Here is a 23,895-nt window from a genome sequence, read left to right as displayed (position 1 = left end):
CATGAATAGAGCAACAGCAGGGTGACAGATCAGTCAACAAACAAAGTCAATTAAAAAGGCTGGAATATTTTACAGCTAACTGGCAAACCACTACAGGTAATTTATATAACAACGTTATTCAGCTCATTCTAGATCATATATCATTTACTACAGGGAGGGGGGTGTATATCCTTGCCTGATAAGTCAACTAGAGTTTGTGAACTAAACTACATGTACGAGCTTAGAGCATATCATGACTTGAGTAAATAGTTTCATTTGATTGGTCAACAAAGGTGAAGAGTTAACCTATTATAGGCTTATGTGACCCATTCCATATACACGCGTATATTTACAGACCATGCTGGCTTGTAGATCATTGCATTTCTACCATATCACTCTGTGTTGCAAGACAAACAGTGGGGAGAGCTACTAAGCAGGTAAGAGTGTCTGTTATCTGTCACCCATTTGCTGTCATGACCTTGTGTGAAGGAGTTGTTACTCACTTGTATTATGTATACTTTGTCTTATTTCGTTAGTGTTTATGTTCAGTCATTATACGCTTGGTTCAATCCAAGTGTTTCCTCTTTCATAAACATACCAAAATTTGACATATATACCAGCTGATCAAATGATTAGAGAAGGGAATTAGAGCAAAATAATTTTCAATGTTCTCTACCCTAAAGTACAGAAATTTTACTTGTGGTTTTTGCATTAAGTTAAAACCTATTGCTAGCAGCATATGCAGTGGTTAAAGAAGAATCTGGTAATCGGTGGTTTTATTTTCAGTAGGTGAGAAATCAGAATGGTAATCAGAGAGCTGTTAATACTTGCGGCCATATTGGTGAGTGCAAACAGTCAAACTATTCCTGAGAAATGTACCTGGTCAGAGAATGACTGCGAGGAGTTACAAACATCCAGAGATTTTCCCATAAACTGTGACAAAAGACACAACAACAATGGTGGCACAGTCTACAGCTGTAAGGAGGCATGTTCCAGCCCAGACAACTTCTTGTGTAGCTACGACTACTGCATAGGTAATGTATATAGCAGTTACATACCATATACTGAGTCCTCTGATTATCAAACAGGCTCTGGTAAAGTTCACTAGACCTTGCTTAGCTATGTTGAACATCCAAGTATGTGTGCATAGTACCTCACAATATAGCATTACAGTATACAGTATACATCACAAGTATTGCTCTATCCATTGTTCTCATTGGTTGTGAGAGCGCACAACTCCAAGTAATAATCTTTCCAAATTTAAAAGCCAATGGAGTAGAGGTTTATTTTAATGTCGTTCAAACCTGGTGCTTTTGTGGTACAGCGATAAATCTAGTTTTGAGTGATACTTGTTGCTACGCTCTTTCGAAGCCCAAAACTTTCGCACTATTAGCTTACTATAAAACCTCTATTTGAACTCCATGATGATTTATTTTTCAACCCTTCTATAGCTGCCTTTTGTTAGAAGTGTGTCAATTAGTTTGTCGGTATTTTGAAAAAAAGAACTTTCAAAGAAAAAACCATTAGAAAACAGACTTTAATACAAACAGCAACCACAAAAAAATTAATTGATTTTGATGTACAAGAACAAATTATTAGTACGATTTTTTAGACACTTTTCTACTGATAACTTGCTATTATTTATTTATAAAGATCAACGAATTTCAATGTGGCGATCAAATAGAGGTGGCATTCAATTAAAGGGTAAAGTTTTATTTTTTAACTCTTCTCATATAGTGGCGGTCAAATAAAGGCGGCGTTCAAATAAAGGTGGTGTTCAAATAAAGGTTGTATTCAGATACAGGTTTTATGGTAGATTTTTAAACTTAGCCATGATAAGCTTTCACAGGTTCACATCGAGCCCTCCAAAAGCTCCTTTTTCAATCCATGTACGGTTTTTGGCAAAAAAATACAAAAGCACAAATAAAATACAAAATGAAAATATTTGTTGAGAAAAATCGGTTGCACTAAATCTTTTGTCTGTCAAAACGGTTGGAGCTTTTAGATGCTTCATAGCTTTTAGATGATCAGAATGTAATCTATTTTGGGTATTTTATTTTAGAGCCCTAAAAAAGAATAATGGTATACTTTAAGTTATAACATACAAATATAAACACAAATATAATATAAATATACAAAAATACATCATATAAAACTATGTGAAAACTTACATGTAAAAACCTAAACAATACATAGAAATAAAATAATAACATAATAACTAGTAAAAATGTTTATATTGTTACTTTACATTAGAGACACGGTGTGCACATTAGAGACACGGTGTGTACATTAGAGACACAGTGTGCACATTAGAGACACAGTGGGCACATTAGAGACACGGTGTACACATTAGAGACACGGTGGGCACATTAGAGACACGGTGTACACATTAGAGACACAGTGTGAGACACGGTGTGCACATTAGAGACACGGTGTACACATTATAGACACGGTGTGCACATTAGAGACACAGTGTGCACATTAGAGACATGGTGTGCACATTAGAGACACGGTGTACACATTAGAGACACAGTGTGCACATTAGAGACACGGTGTGCACATTAGAGACACGGCGTACACATTAGAGACACAGTGTGCACATTAGAGACAGGGTGTGCACATTAGAGACACGGTGTACACATTATTGACACGGTGTGCACATTAGAGACACAGTGTGCACATTAGAGACACGGTGTTCATTAGAGACACAGTGTGCACATTAGAGACACGGTGTTCATTAGAGACACAGTGTGTACATTAGAGACACGGTGTACACATTAGAGACACAGTGTACACATTAGAGACACGGTGTGCACATTAGAGACACGGTGTACACATTATAGACACGGTGTGCACATTAGAGACAAGGTGTACACATTAGAGACACAGTGTACACATTAGAGACACGGTGTGCACATTAGAGACACGGTGTACACATTATAGACACGGTGTGCACATTAGAGACAAGGTGTACACATTAGAGACACAGTGTGCACATTAGAGACACGGTGTACACATTAGAGACACAGTGTGCACATTAGAGACACGGTGTGCACATTAGAGACACGGTGTGCACATTAGAGACACGGTGTACACATTAGAGACATAGTGTACACATTAGAGACACGGTGTGCACATTAGAGACACAGTGTACACATTATAGACACGGTGTACACATTAGAGACAAGGTGTACACATTAGAGACACGGTGTGCACATTTCATGATAGAGTGAGAGATAAAAACAAGTGATGAAGCTTACTCTAATTTAAAATAAAAACAAGTATTGTAACTTACTCTAATTTACACTTTATACCATTTAAATTAATTTCATTTATATGTTTTGTATAATTTATACTTCTTATTTATAATTTCTACCAGCTACTTAAACTGTGTTTCAAAATTTCCAATCTTTCAGGCCAATTTTGATGTGATATCTATATAGTCAATTGCATTCACGGTGGTAGGAGAGAATTCCATGTTTGCTGAATCTGTACTTGCACGATGTCTGTCTGTTTTGCAGGTTACCGTAGCTGGTGTTTAAGATCTAAATCTTCCACTGCACTCACTTCTACGCCTCCTCCATCATTTCCTTCAGCTTTACGTTCCAGTATAACAATGAAGCAACCAAACACAACTGAAGCACCCTCTCAACAGGAAATAACTCCAAAAGCTTCAGAGCTGACTAAATGTCGACCAATCAAAATGAGTACTTTGGAAATTGTGCTCATCGTTATTCTCAGTTTATCTTGGTTGATCGCAATCTTCCCTATGATCGGATTCAAAAAGAAAACCTTCTGTGATCGTAAGTTCCCGTATTAAACTGTTTTCTCTCTTGGAGTGTCTCCATATAGAAGTGATATTACAGAAGCAGTTTGTTTTTATGGTATATTCAGATGTTTACATATACCCTAGAGATCCTTGCGTGAAGCAAATGTCAGGGAATATTTATCGTGTGACGGGGTCTTCAAAAAGCATTCATTTTGTGCTATGCATATCCTTAAAGTTTGAATTGTTTTCTTCATTCCACTCTCAGTGATTTGTGACCAACATGGTATTAACTCTATTGAATACCTAAGAGTGAATCCAACAAAACATTTGTAGCAACAACAAACTCCATAGGTGTTTGTTGCTTTACAACAAACACTTGCAAAGTTTGTTGTAAAGCAAGGGTTCAGTTATCATTCTAAAAACATTAAAATGTTTATAAATATCCTTGACCACTATTTTTAATGTTACACTGCTATGGATGCAGTTATCTACTGTCAGTGGACCACAAACAAGGTAAAAACTGAACTTCTCTAAAATTGTGAAAAGTGTACAATGGGAATCCGACCACCTCGTGTGTACGCAATCACGTACTCTTATCCTAAAGCATCCTTAATAATATGTAAAAGTACTGCTTTCACAAATACAGTTATATTATTGGCATGCGCTTATATGTACATACTTAATGAAGTTATGAGGATATGACTACTGATTGTTAACAGAACATTATTGTTAAAGGATGGGGACGAATAAAGGCCAAACTACAAGGAAACAACCAGATGAACACACAAACTTCTGAGAACCTTGTGTTATCCGAGAGCCGTCCAAGAGGTGAATTCATGTCTGTATACGAAATGAGATACTATCCACACTTGAATACTGTAATGGGAATCACATTGCTCTTTCAAAGCCATATGTAGAATCCCAAAATTATATTATGAGTACATCTTTAAGGTTAGTCTTCAATGCTGACAGATATTTTAAACCATGTTGTCTGGCGGTGTATTGTTTAACAAAGAACCTAGAGATAGCTTCATACCTTTGTCCTTAGTCAAAGTTTAGCATATGACATACTGGTTTAAGGGGGGCAGGTATTAGCTGACATGGTTTTCAGTATTAGTCCTGAACCTCAGCTATGCTAATCTTGATAAATTACCTTCAACAAACTTTTAACACTATCTACTCTCCATTTACTCTGTATTTTCAGATCAGATCCTTCAATAGCTCATTAAACATGTGGCTAGTGTAAAACTCTGGTTTCAAAATTTTGCTAGTATTCCAAAAAGCTTCTGATTCAAACCTTAGTGTCTTTCAAACATTAAGCAAGCTCCTGTGTTTTTGTCTGGTGATCAAAGTTTTCTTGCTATTTAGCTCTGAGACACTCTAAGACAGTGTCTGTCCTCTTTGAGGAATGCAAGGGAACGCATAAAACCTTCGGTATCGAGAAAGAAGAAATAATTTTTTTTCTAATTATTTCACATCCATTACTCACACTTCATTCATAAGTAGGAAACATCTATATTTTAGTACTATATTATCAGCTGTGTTAGATTATCTTTTACGAAGGTTTGTTACAGAATAACTTCAACAAGAATATTACAATAACAATTATTATTATTATATTACAAATTATAATCACGGCTAAAGATGAACTTGGACAAAATTTCTGTAGATTTTATCAAAACGTATCAGTATTTTTTTAACATTTGCAATTATTTTCAATGTTTGAGGTAGTCTGACTGGCAGGATGTTACAAGATAAAAATTGACTAAACTTAACAGCTGTTAAAACGCTCAGAAGAAAAATACATTGCAAAATGACATCACTAGTAGCTAGCGTTGCTACAGTTGATATCGGCTATTGCATTCAAGTTGCAGGGTTTCGCTTCTCTATGCTGTTGGTCTCTTACAACTATAGACGTCATAATCACACTTTCCCTTGATCTGAGCATTTAAACCACGATCGAGTACTGTTGATTTTAATCTTGAAAGATTCTGGCAGTCAGATCGCCTCAAACATCAAGAACAACTGCAAGTGATAGCAAAGTGCCGTTACTCTCTGATAAAGTCTACTATAGCTTGTTCAAGTTGACCTCTAAGACTTGTTAACTCAGGATGGGAATTTGGAAATGAGTCACGGAATTGAAATGATGTGTTGCAATATTCGAACAATACATTGTTCGCATACTTGAGCGTAACTTGTATTGAAAAAGATGAAAGCAAAGGGCCGGAAATCTAAATATGTTTCGGTAGCCGGCTGCTTGAAAAGCTATAATTGTCAATAGACACATTCCAGTAAATCGATCAGACAAGGTCAAGGTCATGCAATGACTCAGTTAGCGCTGCTCAAAAGGTCGGTTGCCGGTCTGTTAATCTAGAAATTCTCAAGTGCCATTGTCACTAGGGTATTTTAGCATGCGGTGTGAGTGTCATTGAGATGTTACTCATGACAGACTGATACACTGTAGTTTGTTTTCATCTCGAGTATGTAATGTCGCAAGCATGACCACTTTTTGGATGTCTAAATTCTGATTATGATTACTAAAAACGCTTGGTCTTGAACAAACTACCTTACAAGCTAAAGAGCAATAATGTACCATTTTTTTCACATGGAACATCCACTTGTGCTGTGTGCAAAATCAATCTAAAAAACTTTTCTCGAATCTTACGCTCATAAGATGGCCCCAGTTTTGGCTCACCCTTTACAGGGCTACATAAAATGGTGAATCAGTAAACAATGTAGGCCTACATAAAGTTTCCTTCAGAAGCTCCAAAAACAACAATGGTACAAACGAACGTTTCTTTAGAAAAGTTACATTTCTAGCGTTTATGGTTACACGAGTCTATAGAACATAATGAAGATGATGCAAACAAAGAGAGATTTTAACACAAACATGGACTTGAAAAATATAATATAAACCAGCCTGAAATAGCAGGTAAATCTGTTGACCACCTCATAAGAAAATACGCTTGACCAATCCAGCTGTTTGTTTATTCGTCGATGACGATGCATACTCAATGTCACTTTAAACTAATTTTTTGTTAGCATTAAACACCCAAGTCATCAAAATCTTTTTTTTAATGGAAAAGGGTGCTCATTTTTACAAGAATTAGCTAATGGGAGCAAAAGTATTCCAACAAACACCAATGTAAATGGAACACGATCATATTGTACATACATAGTGTATAAATAAAACTCACACAATCATAGTGTACATCCAAAGTGTATAAATAAAACTCACACAATCATAGTGTACATCCATAGTGTATAAATAAAACTCCCACAATCATAGTGTACATCCATAGTGTATAAATAAAACTCACACAATCATAGTGTACATCCATAGTGTATAAATAAAACTCCCACAATCATAGTGTACATCCATAGTGTATAAATAAAACTCACACAATCATAGTGTACATCTATAGTGTATAAATAAAACTCCCACAATCATAGTGAACATCCATAGTGTATAAATAAAACTCACACAATCATAGTGAACATCCATAGTGTATAAATAAAACTCACACAATTATAGTGTACATCCATAGTGTATAAATAAAACTCCAACAATCATAGTGTACATCCAGAGTGTATAAATAAAACTCCCACAATCATATTGTACATCTATAGTGTATAAATAAAACTCACACAATCATAGTGTATATGCATAGTGTATAAATAAAACTTACACAATCACAGTGTACATCCAAAGTGTATAAATAAAACTCACACAATCATAGTGTACATCCATAGTGTATACATAAAACTCACATAATCATAGTGTACATCCATAGTGTATAAATAAAACTCACACAATCATAGTGTACATCCATAGTGTATACATAAAACTCACATAATCATAGTGTACATCCATAGTGTATAAATAAAACTCACACAATCATAGTGTACATCCATAGTGTACAAATAAAACTCTAGGCACAATTTGCTTCAAACTCATTTTGCTCAATAAAATATGATTACCTTAGAATATTTCATTATTATTTCTTTAGTATATATCAACATGATCAGTTGAGGGAAACTAGTCTTTTAAATTAGTCATTAATCTTTAGTTTTCATTAAAAAGCACACTTTATCGCAAATTTCACAATGGATATATTCATCAGAACTAAACAGCCGTTTTATTGGCAATTTCTTTTTAGATTTCAAAAACATTCTGGATTTTGCAGAAGTTTCTAGAGCAACTTATGATTTCATGATTGCTGTTTTCGTCTAGACAGCCATATAAAGTCTCATAACTGATTGGAAAATAAAATTACCAACCTGTTGGAAACTCAAATTACCAACTTTTTGGGAAATTCAAATTACCGACTTTGAAGGAAACTCAAATTACCAACCAATTTTCCTGATGAGTCATAAACTCTCCAAATTCTTGTGCTACCTCTATACTCTTGTTCAAACAGTAGAACTGGCATGAATAACAACCTATCAGTCAATATGTTGCATATCTGATTAAAATTAAGCAAAGTTCATTTGAAAGGAGAAAATGAAAATAAGGTTAGATTAGTGTCTATGGTAGGCACTTGTGCATTGACTACACAATAGCAGCTGCAAGTTTCAATCAACTACAAAACTTTTTGGCACATAACAATATTCCGATTAAATCATCTGGCTAAATTTTCAAAGAAAATAAGTAAATGTTACAGCTGGCTCCTTCCTGTTACAGCTGGCTCCTTCCTGTTACAGCTGGCTCCTTCGTTGTATTTCCAAAATTTCCTACTTGAACATGCAAAACATGAAAAAAGCTTGAACATGAAAAATAGTTTTCTTATTCAGATAAAAAGCTACTATTGATGCTGAAATGTTGTATTTTGTCAGCTTTGCCACCCACAATTTTCAATACTAAGTTATGAGTAAAATCAATTGCTCATATAGCTTGGACGGGTGACTACATCGTGAAGCAGTGTTGCCATCACATTGAGCGTGATTTATGGAAAAGAAATTAGTCAGCTCAGAGCCAACTCGAGTATTACTGGCCCATGACTTTAGATGATACAATGCTGACAGGTGCTGGCCCAGTTAGCCGTCTCTTGTAAACAATTACCAGAGCCTTTGTGTTGCATCAGCGATCCTTGATGTCTCATCATCTCTTAAACAAACATGGTTTTTAATCATGGTTACTGAATTTCTAGTCAATCAATATGCCCGGTTACTCTCCCATGTCTGTACGCTATTATTATTCCAAGTATAAGTGTTTTCTGTGTTCACAGGAGGAGAGCCTGAAGATGGTTTGTTGGAGAGTTTATTGAGACAGCTGATGAGTTGCAAGGACATAACCTGCTACGTGGGCACACTCAACCGTCTCTACAAGCTGTTGAAACAGAAAATAGATGCAGACCCTGAGTATTGGGCTAAGGTTGAGAAGGTATAAACTTCTGAAATAATGATATGAAACGACAGCAGATACGTTTGTGTCTACCCACTTCAAGGGTAGCATCTGCTGATTAGGTTCATCAATTAAAAATGAAAATCTCTGTGAATTTTATTATTTAACAAAGTTCCTGCATCACACGGCTAATAAAAACAGCTTATAAACATGGAATTACCTTACCTACTGCATTACCTTTACACTACATTACCTGCAACTGTTTATAAGCTGTTTTTATTACTTGTGCAACGCTGGGCATTCACCTAGTGAGACCAATCGATAATCGTTACGAATGATGCAATGTTGTGAATAACCAACAAAATGACAAGCACTGAGATTTATATACACAGCATAGAATAAATGTAATGTAATTACATTTTATCTTGTGCAGTATAGTATAGTATGGTAAAGTATAATATAGTATGTGTTGCATACTAATCAAGTAGTATCGTAATATTACAGAAGGTAATATGGCCGATCACTCAATTTTCTGAATATACATTAGGTTAAAAACTTTTTGTAACCTGCTAAACAAGTTCGCTGAATATATGTCACCACTCCTATTTGTGCTATATCATAAGTCTGTTTATTAATATTATTATATACTTTCAGATATATATATATGTATATATAAGTTTTTGTATTTTAGGCAAACGCGCAGATGAGAAGGAAAGGAATGCAGAGACTAGAATCCGAATCAGGGCCAATTGATCCTGAGGTGGTTAACAATGTTTTTACAGTTATGCTGTGATCTAACATCTCATCACATTGTCATATAAGATATTTTTGATGTTTTAAAAAGAGAAAAGTGAACGAGTGAATTAATTTATAGATTTTATTATCTTATAGATTTTAAAGAGGACATAACTGCCACTTTGTCTTGTTGCCATTTTATTAGTGGGATTCTTTGCCGTCTCTCTAATCAAGTTAAAAGACAGAACTGGGACACTATTTTTAAATGACATAGCAGACTCTTGTTGTTACAGAACCTGTCAACTGCAGATGGAGGTGCTTCAGAGAGTAGGAGACTTCTAAATGCCTCAAATGATGCGATATCTAGTAAGTTGAAAGCGATCAATAATATATAAGGCATCTACTTGGTGGTGTGTTACAACCATGATCTTTGAGCAATCTACAATTATGAGCTTTATAGACAGTTATGTATCTTATGTCTGATGTCTTGTAACTAAATAGTTTCATTTTAGGTGAAGTGAATTTCGCTGACTTTAAGCTTTGTGACATATATCATATGATTCAATCGCATTGGAGGCAAGGCGAGGACCCACAAGGTGAGACCTACAATACAGTGGCTAGTATTATGCCAATTTTGTTCCACTGTTTTTGTGAAATGAATAATAGGGAGGTCATAGGCTTGCTGACTCAATATCAACAAAAGACTAGTTTGAAACTAAAGTTATTTAAGTTGTATCAAGTAACTTGAAGATTTGTGTGTAAAGACAAGTTTTATACATAGTGGTGTGAAGGCAAGCATTTGTCCAACTGAAGCCGTTGAATATATCACTACATTTTTTAATATTCTATGTTCATACCGTTTGGTTTAGTCATTAGGTACATGGAAGGATGTGGTGAACATTACCTTTCGACGCAATCAAAACAACCTGAACAATTTAACCACGATGAAGTTCAGTCACACCTCACACAGCAAAAACAATCATAACTGATAGAAAAACACCAATTCTTTCTGATAAAATTGACTAAAATGTTGTGCAAGTTGGACTCAGAAATCTACTTAAAAGGTCCAAAGCTCTTTACTCTAGATTATGAAATGTTTAGGGAGACGAAGCTGACTTGATGTTGCCGCTAACAGGATAACGAAATGTTTTTCTGGAATAATTTGAAATTTCATTTGAAGTAGCTAATCGTGTTAAAGCACTTAGTTATTTGTGAACTCTATGAAAGCATGTGTCAAATCCACAAGCTATACCTTTATGTACCATGTGAGTGTACAGTATATACACTTGCTAACCCTATATGATAATAACAAGGAAAGCCATGTTTCAGCAATTATAGACCAGCTGTGTTTCCCCTCAATATCCTCACCACATGCTACAGACTAGCAGCGGGTAGTGTAAACTTGATACTGTATGTAAATTATACTATATTTGTTCTGGTGCTGCTTATTTAGGGAGACAAGGCTGACTTGCCGCTGCCGCTATCACTCAAGATGGATAAGCACAATTCATTTAGATGTTCTATATTTACTACTACAGCTGTTCACCGCCAACACTCTTATATTCAAATCATCTTTCTATTTGCTGCTGTCTACAGATTTCACATTGACTGTCGAACATATTTATAGACGATGCGATTGCGATACTCTGAAGATGACAATTAAATTGTTGTTAGAGTTTTTTTGCTCATTGAGTTTCATTGAATTCCAGTCATTTTTTCATTGGGTTTATTTGTTCATTTGTTTGTTCGTTGAGATTCTTTGTCATTGCTAGTAGAAACATACATTTGCTTTGTATTCTAATGCTGTGGGATTTGCTGGAACTACAAATTTTGCTTTCCTTTGAAATAAACAATGCGCTCAAGAAACTATTTGTTTGCAACACATTTTAGAGTGAGTGAAAAGTGAGATTAGTCAGTACAGTGATGGTTTGACTTTGAATGACTCAGTAAAGATCAGTTTAATATTAAATGGGTGATTGAATGAACACTGGGTGGTGTCGTCAAGCTTTCTTCCTAAAGCTGTCACATCAGAAAATTGTATGGTATCGTAGTGAAAGGGTACTGTGCAATATTGTTATCTACATTGAAGACAAAGTTGCTTGACTACTACTTTTCAACTGTGTACTTACACAAGTTCATTTATTGTTGATAAAATAGTCTTCGCACCCTTAAGTACAAGCGTACATACATGTGTATCAGATCTATATTTCTGACTGGCTCTACTACCAATCTTTATCACCTCTAAAATTGGTGCTTCCTTATATGCGATACAAATGGAAGATGCCGGCCGATGTCAGCAGATGCAGACTGATACCACTGATTCAGCAGATATTAGGGATTCCAAAATAGGAGTCACAGCATTTACTGAACATTAATTAACCAATAGGAGGCCCAGTTAAACACTAAAATACATGACTAACTATAATCCTGGACAGTAGTTATAAAGATTTGCCAAACCAAAACGAATGTTACGTACATCTATATATATATTTCTTAAAGTCCGTGTGTACGTGTGTTCATCGGAAATACGGCTATAGATCTTAGAATCTTGGAATAAATATTCCGTACCGAGGAGGTTTTGATCTCGGACTAAGCCATTTATCAGTATTACGCCTAGCCCACAAAACTACGAAGAAGTCGGGTTCTTAGCCTGCCAATATAAGTCATTATATCAGAGCAAAACCTAACTGCTTTGCGTGTGACGCGGGTCATAGCATAACGTCACGAGAAGCTGTTCGCTCACATTATTAAACTTGCTAATAGCAAAACTCTCACTACTTCTCATTGTTTATAAGACAAAAAACTTTTCTCATGATATGTAGTTTGAAAGTTAGAATGGCAAATTTTGTTATATGTTAAATACAAATCAATTTTCTGTCCAAACACTCTTCTATTACACGGGCAACGCCGGGTGACACAGCTAGTAAATAAATATAACATAGTCGAATACTATAATATCTGCAATAGGATCAGCAGTTCCTCATTCTCAGCTTTGTAACGGCTGTGCTGTAATAAAATAAAAGTGGTGAGTGATCTCTTTGATAGACACTGCCGTTGATATGCTCGGATAGGTTATTCTATTGCGTGATGAATGGTACAAATGGAAAACACAGAATTGCGTTTTAAAAATCCTATGACGCCATTGGAATATTTCTAAGTGTTTGCTCACATAGGTGTGAGCGTATTGAGGCTATTCACAACTGAACTGATCGTGTTGTTAGACCAATTACGACCATCACTATCCGTAAGTGCTTAGTTCCATAGCCATAATAATTACCATAGATTTTCTTTTCATATTAATGTAGATATAAACAAATGGCTATAACTCACAGCCACCAACTCAAGTAGGTATCAACTGGTTTTGGCATTAAGATGTTATTCGAACAGTTTATATAAAAGTTATTAACCAACTCATACCAATGATTCACCATTCGTGCCATCTGGTTCATTGTAGTTTACTCATTCGAGATCCTTATTTGCTAAGAAGTTGAAAAACAGTCCACAGTCGACAGAGATATCCTCTTTTCCTAAGAAATAGGTAACTAAACAACAAAGATGAGTAGCAAAATCCTATACGGACTTCTAATAACTATGACGGGGCTAGGTGTGGCTTCAAATCTTATCCCTCCATCAAACTGTAACTGGACTAAGGAGGATTGCTACCGCTTCAGAACAGACAAAAGCTTTTTCATCAACTGCTTCTTGGGAATAGGAGATGAACCAGGACTATGTGCAGGATACTGCCCCGAATCTTCCCCACCATTTTCTGCTCAGTGTAAAGGCTACTGCCCAGGTATGATTAACCTGAAAAGTTACAGGAAACAGGATAGTAGTAGGTAGAGATTGAAATAACTTGATGTTGATGCTCAACAACCGCTGGCTCTACAAGCTTTTTATATTTATATAATTAGACAGTTCTGAAGATTTAGAGGTCTTCAGGTAGCCTAGCAGTAGTTCATTGTAAAATGAAATGCTTCTTTTATTTTAGAGTATATTGGCGTCTGCCTTTCACATTCTGGTTCAGTAGTTCAGAGTTCCGCATCAACATCTCTTGCTGATCCTCCTCACCTTCCCCCTGATGCAGTTGATTCCACCATATCAACGAGTCTAGTCAGTAGAGCCTCCAACACCCCCACTAACACTACAACTGGTGTTGAAAAAGGTGTTACATTATCTGTTGTACATACGAGTAAGACACTCAGTGGCTAATATTATTCCAATTTTGTTCGACTGTTCGACAATTTTGTTTTTGTGAAATGAATAGTAGGCAGGTTATAGGCTTGCTGACTTAATATCAACAAAAGACTAGTTTGAAACTAAAGTTATGTAAGTTGTATCAAGTAATTTGAAGATTTGTGTGTAAATACAAGTTTTATACATAATGGTGTGAAGGAAATAATTTATACAGCTAGAGCTGTTGAATATATCCCTACATTTTTTTAAATTCTATGTTCATACCATTTGGTTTAGTCATTAGGTACATGGAAGGATGTGGTGAGCATTACCTTTCGACACAATCATAACAACCTGAACATTTTAATCACGATAAAGTTCGGTCACACTTCACACATCAAAAACAATCATAACTGATAGAAAAACACCATTTCTTTCTGATAAAATTGACTAAAATGTTGTGCAAGTTGGACTCAGTAATCAACTAAAAATGTCCAAAGATCTTACCTCTGAGTTGTGAAATATTTACGGAGACAAGGCTGACTTGCTGCCACTATCAGGATTATGAAATGTTTTGGTTGCGTAATTTGAAATTTCATTTGAAGTACCATAGCTAATCAAGTTAGAGTGCTTAGTTATGTGTGAATCCTATAAAAAGCATTTACCAAATCCACAAGCTATACCTTTATGTACCATGTGAGTGTACAGTATATACACTTGATAACCCTATATGACAACAAGGAAAGCCATGTTTCAGCAGTAGACTAACAGTGTTTTCCCTCAATATCCTCACCACATGCTACAGACTAGCAGTGGGTAGTGTAAACTTGATACTGTATGTAAATTATAACATATTTGTTCTGGTGCTGCTTATCTAGGGAGACAATGATGACTTGACGCTGCTGCTATCACTCAAGTTGGATAAACACAACTTATTCAGATGTCCTATATTTGCTACTACAGCTGTTCACCACCAAAACATATTCAAATCTTCTCTCTATTTGCTGCTCTCTACAGATTTCACGTTGACTGTCGAACATATTTATAGACGATGTGATTGCGATACTCTGAAGATGACAATTAAATTGTTGTTAGAGTTTTTTTGCTTATTGAGTTTCATTGAATTTCATTCATTTTTTCATTGGGTTTATTTGTTCATTTGCTGGTTCATTGAGATTCTTTGTCATTGCTAGTAGAAATATACATTCGCTTTGTATTCTAATGCTGTGGGATTTGCTGGAACTACAAATTTTGCTTTCCTTTGAAATAAACAAATGTATTCAAGAAACTGTTTGTTTGTAATACATTTTAGAGTGAGTGAAAAATGAGGCTAGTCAGTACTATGTTCGTTTGACTTTGAATGACTCAGTAAAAATCAGTCTCATATCAGATGAATGATTAAATGAACACTGGGTGTGTCGTCAAGCTTTCCACCTAAAGCTGTCATATGAGAACATTGTATGGTATCGTAGTGAAACTGTACTAATGCGTGTTTATATCTATATTGAAGACAACAATGCTTGACTTCTTCTATTCAACTGTGCACTTACACAAGTTTATTTATTGTTGATAAAATAGCCTCCAAACCCTGAAGTATGAGTGTATATACATGTATATCAGATCTCCATTTCTCACTGACTCTACTACCAATCTTGTTCTCTTCTAAAATTGGGGTTTCCTTATAATTTGATAAAAACGCCAGCTACCGACCGATGTTGGCAGAAGCCAAATGAAACAGTTGATTCAGCAGATATTAGAGATTTCTAAATATGAGTTATAGCCCTAATTGAACATTGATTAAGAAATAGGAAGCCCAGTTAAACACTAAAATATATGACTAACTAAAATCTATTATTATTATTATTAAAACAAAATAACTAACATTTATTACTAGGGCAACGCCTGGCATTCTATTAGTAATTGTATATGTAACAATTCGCCATTTCTGACTGACCTTTCTACCAATCTTGATCTCCTCTAAAATTGGGGCTTTCTTATATGTGATACAAACGGAAGATGCCGGCCGATGCCGACTGATACCGCTTATTCAGCAGATATTAAGGATTCCAGAAGATGAGTCACAGCACTCACTAAACATTAGTTAACCAATAGGTAGCCCAGCTAAACATTAAAGTATATGACTAACTAAAATTCTGGACAGTAGTTATAAAGATTTGCCAAACCAAAACGAGTGTTACATACATAAGCCTACATATGAAACAGTCGGGTACTATAATATCGACAGTAGAAGCAACAGTTCCTCATCTTCAACTTTATAACGACAGTGCTGTACGACCATAGCCTAAACCCAAAGGGTTGGATGAATTCTATACTATAAGAAGAACCTAATGTAAATTGAAGTTTTCCAATACATGTAAGAAATAAGATCAGCAATTGAACCTTTCACGTGCTTGCACCTTTCACCCTTGCTATGACTGTTACACGGAGGGGGGTTAAGTTAGGCAAATGCTAGTAGGATGCAGTTTCAGCTAATACACAGTTTTCCTATGCCTTCCATACAACATTTTTGCCTTACGATCCTAATACCAGAACAAATAAATGTTGTATGACGGAGGTCCACTGTATGTAATAGAATAAAAGTGGTGCTATAAAATAAGTACTCTTTCTGATAGACACTGCCATTGATATGGTCGGATAGGTTATTCTATTGCGTGATAAATGGTGAATACGGAAAACACAGAATAGCAATTGCGTTTTAAAAATCCTATGATGTCATTGGAATATTCCTAAGTGTTTGCTCACGTAAGTGCGAACTCTATTGAGAAGCCATTCACAACCAGCTGATCGTGTTGAATGACCGCGCCTATCGCTCTCAGTAAGTAGTTCCATAGCCATAATAATTACCATAGATTTTCTTTTCATAATAATGTTGATACTCAACAGTGGCTGTAACTCACAGCCATCAACTCAAGTAGGTGTCAACTGGTTTTGGCGTAAAGTTCATGTTATTTGAACAGTTTGTATAAAATTTATCAACTAACGCATACCAATGAATCTCCATTCGCGAAAACTGGTTTATTGTAGTTTACTAATTGCTAAGAAGTTGAACAACAGTCGACAGTCGACAGAGACAGCCTCTTTTGCTAAGAAATAGGTAACCAAGCAACAAAGATGAGTAGCAAAACTCTATACAGACTTCTAATAACTATGGAGGCATTAGGTGTGGCTTCAAATCTTATTCCTCCATCAAACTGTAACTGGACTTACAAGGACTGCTACCGCTTCAGAACAGACAAAAACTTTCCCATCAACTGCTTCTTGGGCATTGGAAACGAGCCAGGACCATGTACAAGATATTGCCCCGAAACCTCCCCGCCATTTTCTGCTCAGTGTGAAGGCTACTGTCCAGGTATGATAACCTGAAAGGTTACAGGAAACAGAGTAGTAGTAGGTGAAGAATGAAATAACTTGATGTTGTGCTCAACAACCATTGGCTCCACACGCTTTTTATGTTTAGATTATTAGACAGTTCTGAAGATTTGGAGATATCTAGGTAGCCTGGCAGTAGTTCGTCGTAAAATTAAATGATTTTTTATTTCAGAATATATTGACATCTGCCTTTCCCATTCTGGTACAGTTGACCAGAGTTCCACATTATCATCTCTTGCTGTTCCTCCTTACCTTCCCCCTGATGCAGCTGGGACTACCACATCTATGAGTCTAGTCAGTAAAGCCTCCAACACCCCCACTAAAAAAGGTGTTACATCATCTGTTGGACATACGAGTAGTACACCCAGAAGTAATGCTAACGAAGGCCTTGGATCAAGTTTTTTCAGCACTAGCAATCCACGGCATATTCAATCTACAAACAAAAAAAAACAAAATGTATTAATAAAAAAAAGGAACTCGAAAAGGAAAAATAGTATACAAAAGAATACCGAATCGGCTAGAGGGGAACCTATGAACATTGCTGAGCTATTATTGATAGTATTCGGAAGTGTGATCATCATTGGATGTGCAGCTGTCATCTGTAGTAAGTATCACTTTTTTGCCTTTTTCATTTGTGATTCATGTAGCAGGCATAATAGAAGATTGGTAGGAAAGTATAAAAAGGGTCATAATATTGAAAAGTTTTAAAAGCAGGCCAGTGTGTTGATATACTGAGCAGAAACATAGAGCTCACTTCTTACTAGTTGATGTAAAGAAGTTGAGGAAGTGGCTCCTCTAGTTTTTTGCATTATGATTTTGATTTGGGCTTGTAATTAATCATTAATATAAAGGAGCAGTATAATAAGCAATAGATTATCTGGACTATTAGCATAATAGTTTTATATTGTTGTAGGAGTATGGGTAAAGCTAGGGAGGACCAAAGAGAACGGTAAGAACTGTGATACTAGCAGCAGTGAGGTTCCTAGGTTATTTACAGTTATGTATGATTATGTACGAGCTGTTAAACTATTTGGTACCGGTTAATAACAGCTTTGCGATGGAATAAATTGGAAACGGGATTTTCCATTTTTGTTGAGTCATTCAGATTCCTACTTTTGATCACTCACAATGCCGAGCTTGTGTAAACAATCGAGTTCTCAAGTAATATTCTATCAACAATAAACTATTGCGACGCCGCCGGCATCTACCGGCGGTCCTCGGCGGCACCCGGCGCATACGTTCCCATTTCATCGCTAATAGCCTGTGGTGCTGTCGCCGGTATATTCATGATTACAGCTTGCTGATGAATTTACCGTACATCACAAATGTCAATACAAAGCGATGGATGCTATCATGTGGATAGCTGTTGCCAGTATGAACAGCATTATACCCAACAGTCATATGTAGTATGTAGTCATGCCTAATCACAAAAATGATAGCTTTTTATAATTCTATTAATGAAGTAAAAAACATCCCCAAATCTTACAAAGGAGGTGCTTTAAATCTAGTAAGCATGCTTACTAAAATCCAATAAAATCGCTGGAGGCCGTTAGCATTTCTATGACTCGTAATAGCTTTATGAATGTAGGCTTATGACCTTGACCGTAACTAAACAATCGTCGCTAATCAAGGTTTCAAAAACTTCGTCAAATCACCAATTGTCTTCACCATTTGGTAGCGGAAACTAACAAAAAAGCCTTAGTGGACATTAAACTAACTACAGAAATAAAACATGTTTGTGGATGAATATTTGAAGCGAAGCTTCCAAATTCCAAAGCAGACTTTCTATAAACACCTAAACACTTTTTGTTGATAAAAATTGAGGCTTTGGTTTTGTTACAGAGTCTGCAGGAAGGGAGCATCAAAATTTGAACAATGCCTCCTACAATCAATCTTCAGAACAAGGTATTATATTCTCACTAAACTATTTTCACAAGCAAATAGAGTTGAGAACAATTGATTTACATATTAATATAACAAACAGCAGACACATGCTGTCTCAAGTCTGTGCTAACCCATAGTTGGGAGTCTTCAACCTTAAATTATATGGCATTAAATTACTGTTCTAATGTATCTTACTCTATGTAATCAATCTCAACTTTCTAGCATTTTTCTTAAAATCGCACTGTTGATGAGAATGTGAATTACTTAATAATTTTGTGTTAAATACACTTTTTAAAGATTAATTTACAGAAATTTTTTGGAGATTTAATCAGAAAATATCGGTATTGTTTTATATTTTCCGATTGTAGTTGATGTTTAAGGTCATCTGATTGCCAGGATTTTTTTACATTAAAATCAATAAAACTCGATCACAGTTAAAACGCACAGAAGAAAAATTGTTGCAAAATGGTGACTAGTGGCTACTGTTGCTATAGTTGATATCGGCTATTGCATTCAAGTTGCAGTATTTCACGTCTTTATTCTGTCTCTTTGCAACTATTAAGGTCATAATTGCACTTTCGCTGGATCTGAGCTTTGGACAGTGATAAAGTCTAGTCAATTTTAATCTTGAAACATCCTCGCAGTCAGATCACCTCAAATATCTAAAACAATCACAAATGATAAAAAAATATCGATACTTTCTGATAAAATCTACTAAAGTTTTGTGTCAGTTAGTCTTTAAGCATCAGCATTTACTTTTACATTCAAAATCAATAAATATGTTGGCACATGTACACTTGTCGTATGAGGTAGGGTTATAGGATCATTGACACGTGTACACTTGTTGTATGAGGTAGGGTTATAGGATCATTGACATGTGTACACTTGTTGTATGAGGTAGGGTCATAGGATCATTGACACGTGTACACTTGTTGTATGAGGTAGGGTCATATGATCATTGGCGCATGTACACTTGTTGTATGAGGTAGGGTCATAGGATCATTGGCGCATGTACACTTGTTGTATGAGGTAGGGTCATATGATCATTGGCGCATGTACACTTGTTGTATGAGGTAGGGTTATAGGATCATTGACACGTGTACACTTGTTGTATGAGGTAGGGTTATAGGATCATTGACATGTGTACACTTGTTGTGTGAGGTAGGGTCATAGGATCATTGACACGTGTACACTTGTTGTATGAGGTAGGGTCATATGATCATTGGCGCATGTACACTTGTTGTATGAGGTAGGGTCATAGGATCATTGGCGCATGTACACTTGTTGTATGAGGTAGGGTCATATGATCATTGGCGCATGTACACTTGTTGTATGAGGTAGGGTTATAGGATCATTGACACGTGTACACTTGTTGTATGAGGTAGGGTTATAGGATCATTGACATGTGTACACTTGTTGTGTGAGGTAGGGTCATAGGATCATTGACACGTGTACACTTGTTGTATGAGGTAGGGTCATATGATCATTGGCGCATGTACACTTGTTGTATGAGGTAGGGTCATAGGATCATTGGCGCATGTACACTTGTTGTATGAGGTAGGGTCATAGGATCATTGGCACATGCATACTTGTTGTATGAGGTAGGATCATAGGATCATTGGCACATGTACACTTGTTGTATGAGGTAGGGTTATAGGATCATTGACACGTGTACACTTGTTGTATGAGGTAGGGTTATAGGATCATTGACATGTGTACACTTGTTGTATGAGGTAGGGTCATAGGATCATTGACACGTGTACACTTGTTGTATGAGGTAGGGTCATATGATCATTGGCGCATGTACACTTGTTGTATGAGGTAGGGTCATAGGATCATTGGCGCATGTACACTTGTTGTATGAGGTAGGGTCATAGGATCATTGGCACATGCATACTTGTTGTATGAGGTAGGATCATAGGATCATTGGCACATGTACACTTGTTGTATGAGGTAGGGTTATAGGATCATTGACACGTGTACACTTGTTGTATGAGGTAGGGTCATATGATCATTGGCGCATGTACACTTGTTGTATGAGGTAGGGTCATAGGATCATTGGCGCATGTACACTTGTTGTATGAGGTAGGGTCATATGATCATTGGCGCATGTACACTTGTTGTATGAGGTAGGGTTATAGGATCATTGACACGTGTACACTTGTTGTATGAGGTAGGGTTATAGGATCATTGACATGTGTACACTTGTTGTGTGAGGTAGGGTCATAGGATCATTGACACGTGTACACTTGTTGTATGAGGTAGGGTCATATGATCATTGGCGCATGTACACTTGTTGTATGAGGTAGGGTCATAGGATCATTGGCGCATGTACACTTGTTGTATGAGGTAGGGTCATAGGATCATTGGCACATGCATACTTGTTGTATGAGGTAGGATCATAGGATCATTGGCACATGTACACTTGTTGTATGAGGTAGGATCATAGGATCATTGGCACATGTACACTTGTTGTATGGGGTAGGGTCATAGGATCATTGGCGCATGTACACTTGTTGTATGAGGTAGGGTCATAGGATCATTGGCACATGTACACTTGTTGTATGAGGTAGGGTCATAGGATCATTGGCACATGTACATTTGTTGTATGAGGTTGGGTCATAGGATCATTGGTACATGTACACTTGTTGTATGAGGTAGGGTCATAGGATCTAGCTTTAAAAGTATTACCACCTGCAGATATAAGTTAACATGGCTCTATTATTGCTCATACTTGTAGTAAATCTCGTAACACCCACGGATCAGAACTCAGATACAACAAATGCAGCCTTAATATATGTGAACTCCCAGGAAGGAGTAGCCTGATGCGTCTGATTTGTTGTAAGTTTATGCAGTTTTATTATGCTGAAGTGCTTGAACAACATGTTGATACTGGCAGTGAAACTGTGATACGTTCTGCACACTTTCAATGATTTTGCGGTGAAGTTATGCCCTCTGTAATGGCACTCTTCTCAGGGGATTCATAGCACCATTAAAATCTTTATAAAAAGCCAGTAATGGCAACCCATAAAAGGGCTGCAAGGCCTGCATATCTTTTATACACTATTCTATACAATGCTGTCATTCTATTCTACTTACTTGGCAGCATTAAAATCTTGGCAATTTTGGCAGCATACTTGTGGCTATATGTTCAAAAAAATATGGTAGGATGTTGCATTAAATGCCTGTAGATATGCTGCAGGCCATCAGAATACTATAATATTCTAATATTTTAATTTAGAATATCATAATATCTTCTCGAACATATAGCCAGAGTTATGCAAAATTTATTATAAAGTATTATAATAGTATACAAGTATATTAGTATAGTATGCAATTGAATTTTGGAATATACCTTTGCAGGATAAGTTCTAGGAGTTATATCAGAGTTACGTCAGAGTATGGTGAAGTGCAACAAATCGCTTTTACCAAATTTCACCTTTGCACGCAGTGATCAATTTGTAAATCTTAATGAATTTACAAAGTAATCAATGCAATACATTTCGAAAGATTTTATGTATTGTACCACACCTAAATAATACATTCATTTGTTGTATTTTTTACACAAGTATACGAAACACTCACGCAAACGTGCACCCTTTCGTGATTACAGTAATGCAACACAAATGGCTTGTGCTGGTTTCTCTGTTAATCAAAGCACAGTAGTCACATATCTTCTTTAACACCAAATCTTTACACTTTTCAACTCCAACAAATTGTGCAAGTGGTGTATTCATTTTATACCATAAACATTTTCAAATGTTTTTCGTGTTTTTTACAGAGAGAAACAAAATGGGCAACCGTACAAAGAATTGCTGGGACTATTCATCCTACTACTAGATCACTCTCCGGACAGTCTCTTCACAAAATAGTCGTTCTTTGATAAAGTATTTTATTTATCGGTTTTTTAATAACCAAGTCCAATAAAAAAATAATTTCTTCAACTTAACCTCTCACACAATTCGATGATAAACATCTCTTTACGCCCATCAACGAATGTACGGTTCATGGATGCCTTAAAGCATTGCACGCTAGAACTCCTTGGTTTAGCACTTATTGCTGTAACAGTCATAAACGTAAACAGTCATAGTCGTAAACTTAAATAACAAGAAAAATGAAAGAGGCCATGAGGAGCAACTCCGCAGAGCTTGCCAGACTGGAGCAAGGCATTATTTCTAATGGACTGATACAAAGACGAGGCAACTGAACTGTTATATACGACCAGAAGACTTCTAGGACATAGATTAACACGTTCAAGACTGACATCGAATTATTTCGATAGGAGTTATCCTCTCCAGGTGGCTGACATCGAAATAATTCGTCCCGAGTCGTGTTAGTTCATGGGACTAGTTCTTAATTTTTGATTGGCTAATATTGCCAATATTCTGATAGCCCTAAGTTTCAGCTTTGTATACCAAAAAATATCTTGCAAATATGTTCAATAGAACTAGAAATATTTGCAAAAACCTCAAACTATGTCAGAATAGTAACTTGGTTAAGTTTTTTTAAAGTTTGAGAATATGGCTAGGAAGTTGTCCACGCATCAAGACACTCAATTAATAAAGAAATAGCTTCAAATATTGATGAGTTGGTAAATGACAGTAATGGTGAAGTAGGTGTG

The 23,895-nt window shown here is 36.1% G+C and overlaps 2 protein-coding genes across 3 annotated transcripts; both read left to right on the top strand.

Moving 5' to 3' along the window:
• The first annotated feature begins 300 nt into the window (after window positions 1-300).
• Window positions 301-11,696, top strand: LOC137394726 (uncharacterized). Its single transcript, XM_068081489.1, has 9 exons — window positions 301-416; window positions 766-1,013; window positions 3,501-3,782; window positions 4,484-4,576; window positions 8,977-9,131; window positions 9,784-9,852; window positions 10,121-10,193; window positions 10,340-10,423; window positions 11,281-11,696. The coding sequence occupies exons 2-9, from the start codon at window positions 782-784 to the stop codon at window positions 11,292-11,294; spliced, it is 1,002 nt and encodes a 333-aa protein (XP_067937590.1). The 5' UTR covers window positions 301-416; window positions 766-781; the 3' UTR covers window positions 11,295-11,696.
• A 1,319-nt stretch (window positions 11,697-13,015) lies between these two features.
• On the top strand, window positions 13,016-23,191 carry LOC137394594 (uncharacterized). Of its 2 annotated transcripts, XM_068081326.1 has the most exons (8): window positions 13,016-13,071; window positions 13,282-13,620; window positions 13,816-13,989; window positions 17,719-17,994; window positions 18,304-18,339; window positions 19,233-19,295; window positions 22,015-22,115; window positions 23,056-23,191. In XM_068081326.1, the coding sequence occupies exons 2-7, from the start codon at window positions 13,383-13,385 to the stop codon at window positions 22,098-22,100; spliced, it is 873 nt and encodes a 290-aa protein (XP_067937427.1). In that variant the 5' UTR covers window positions 13,016-13,071; window positions 13,282-13,382; the 3' UTR covers window positions 22,101-22,115; window positions 23,056-23,191. The 2 variants fall into 2 exon arrangements, with proteins under 2 accessions (XP_067937427.1, XP_067937428.1); XM_068081327.1 differs by lacking the exon at window positions 13,016-13,071 and having other exon boundaries at window positions 13,279-13,620.
• Window positions 23,192-23,895: the final 704 nt, after the last annotated feature.

This window comes from Watersipora subatra, chromosome 4 (genome assembly GCF_963576615.1).
Source record: "Watersipora subatra chromosome 4, tzWatSuba1.1, whole genome shotgun sequence".
In the NCBI taxonomy this organism is placed as follows: Eukaryota; Metazoa; Bryozoa; class Gymnolaemata; order Cheilostomatida; family Watersiporidae; genus Watersipora; species Watersipora subatra.
This window is presented reverse-complemented; position numbering and strand designations above follow the sequence as displayed.

Coding starts and splice junctions, on each gene's coding strand:
- LOC137394726 (XM_068081489.1), top strand. CDS start 782: ATGGTAATCAGAGAGCTGTTAATACTTGCGGCCATATTGGTGAGTGCA. Junction 1,014..3,500: donor TAGCTACGACTACTGCATAG/GTAATGTATATA, acceptor TCTGTTTTGCAG/GTTACCGTAGCTGGTGTTTA. Junction 9,132..9,783: donor ATTGGGCTAAGGTTGAGAAG/GTATAAACTTCT, acceptor TTTGTATTTTAG/GCAAACGCGCAGATGAGAAG.
- LOC137394594 (XM_068081326.1), top strand. CDS start 13,383: ATGAGTAGCAAAATCCTATACGGACTTCTAATAACTATGACGGGGCTA. Junction 13,990..17,718: donor TACAACTGGTGTTGAAAAAG/GTGTTACATTAT, acceptor CCACTAAAAAAG/GTGTTACATCATCTGTTGGA. Junction 18,340..19,232: donor AGGGAGGACCAAAGAGAACG/GTAAGAACTGTG, acceptor GTTTTGTTACAG/AGTCTGCAGGAAGGGAGCAT.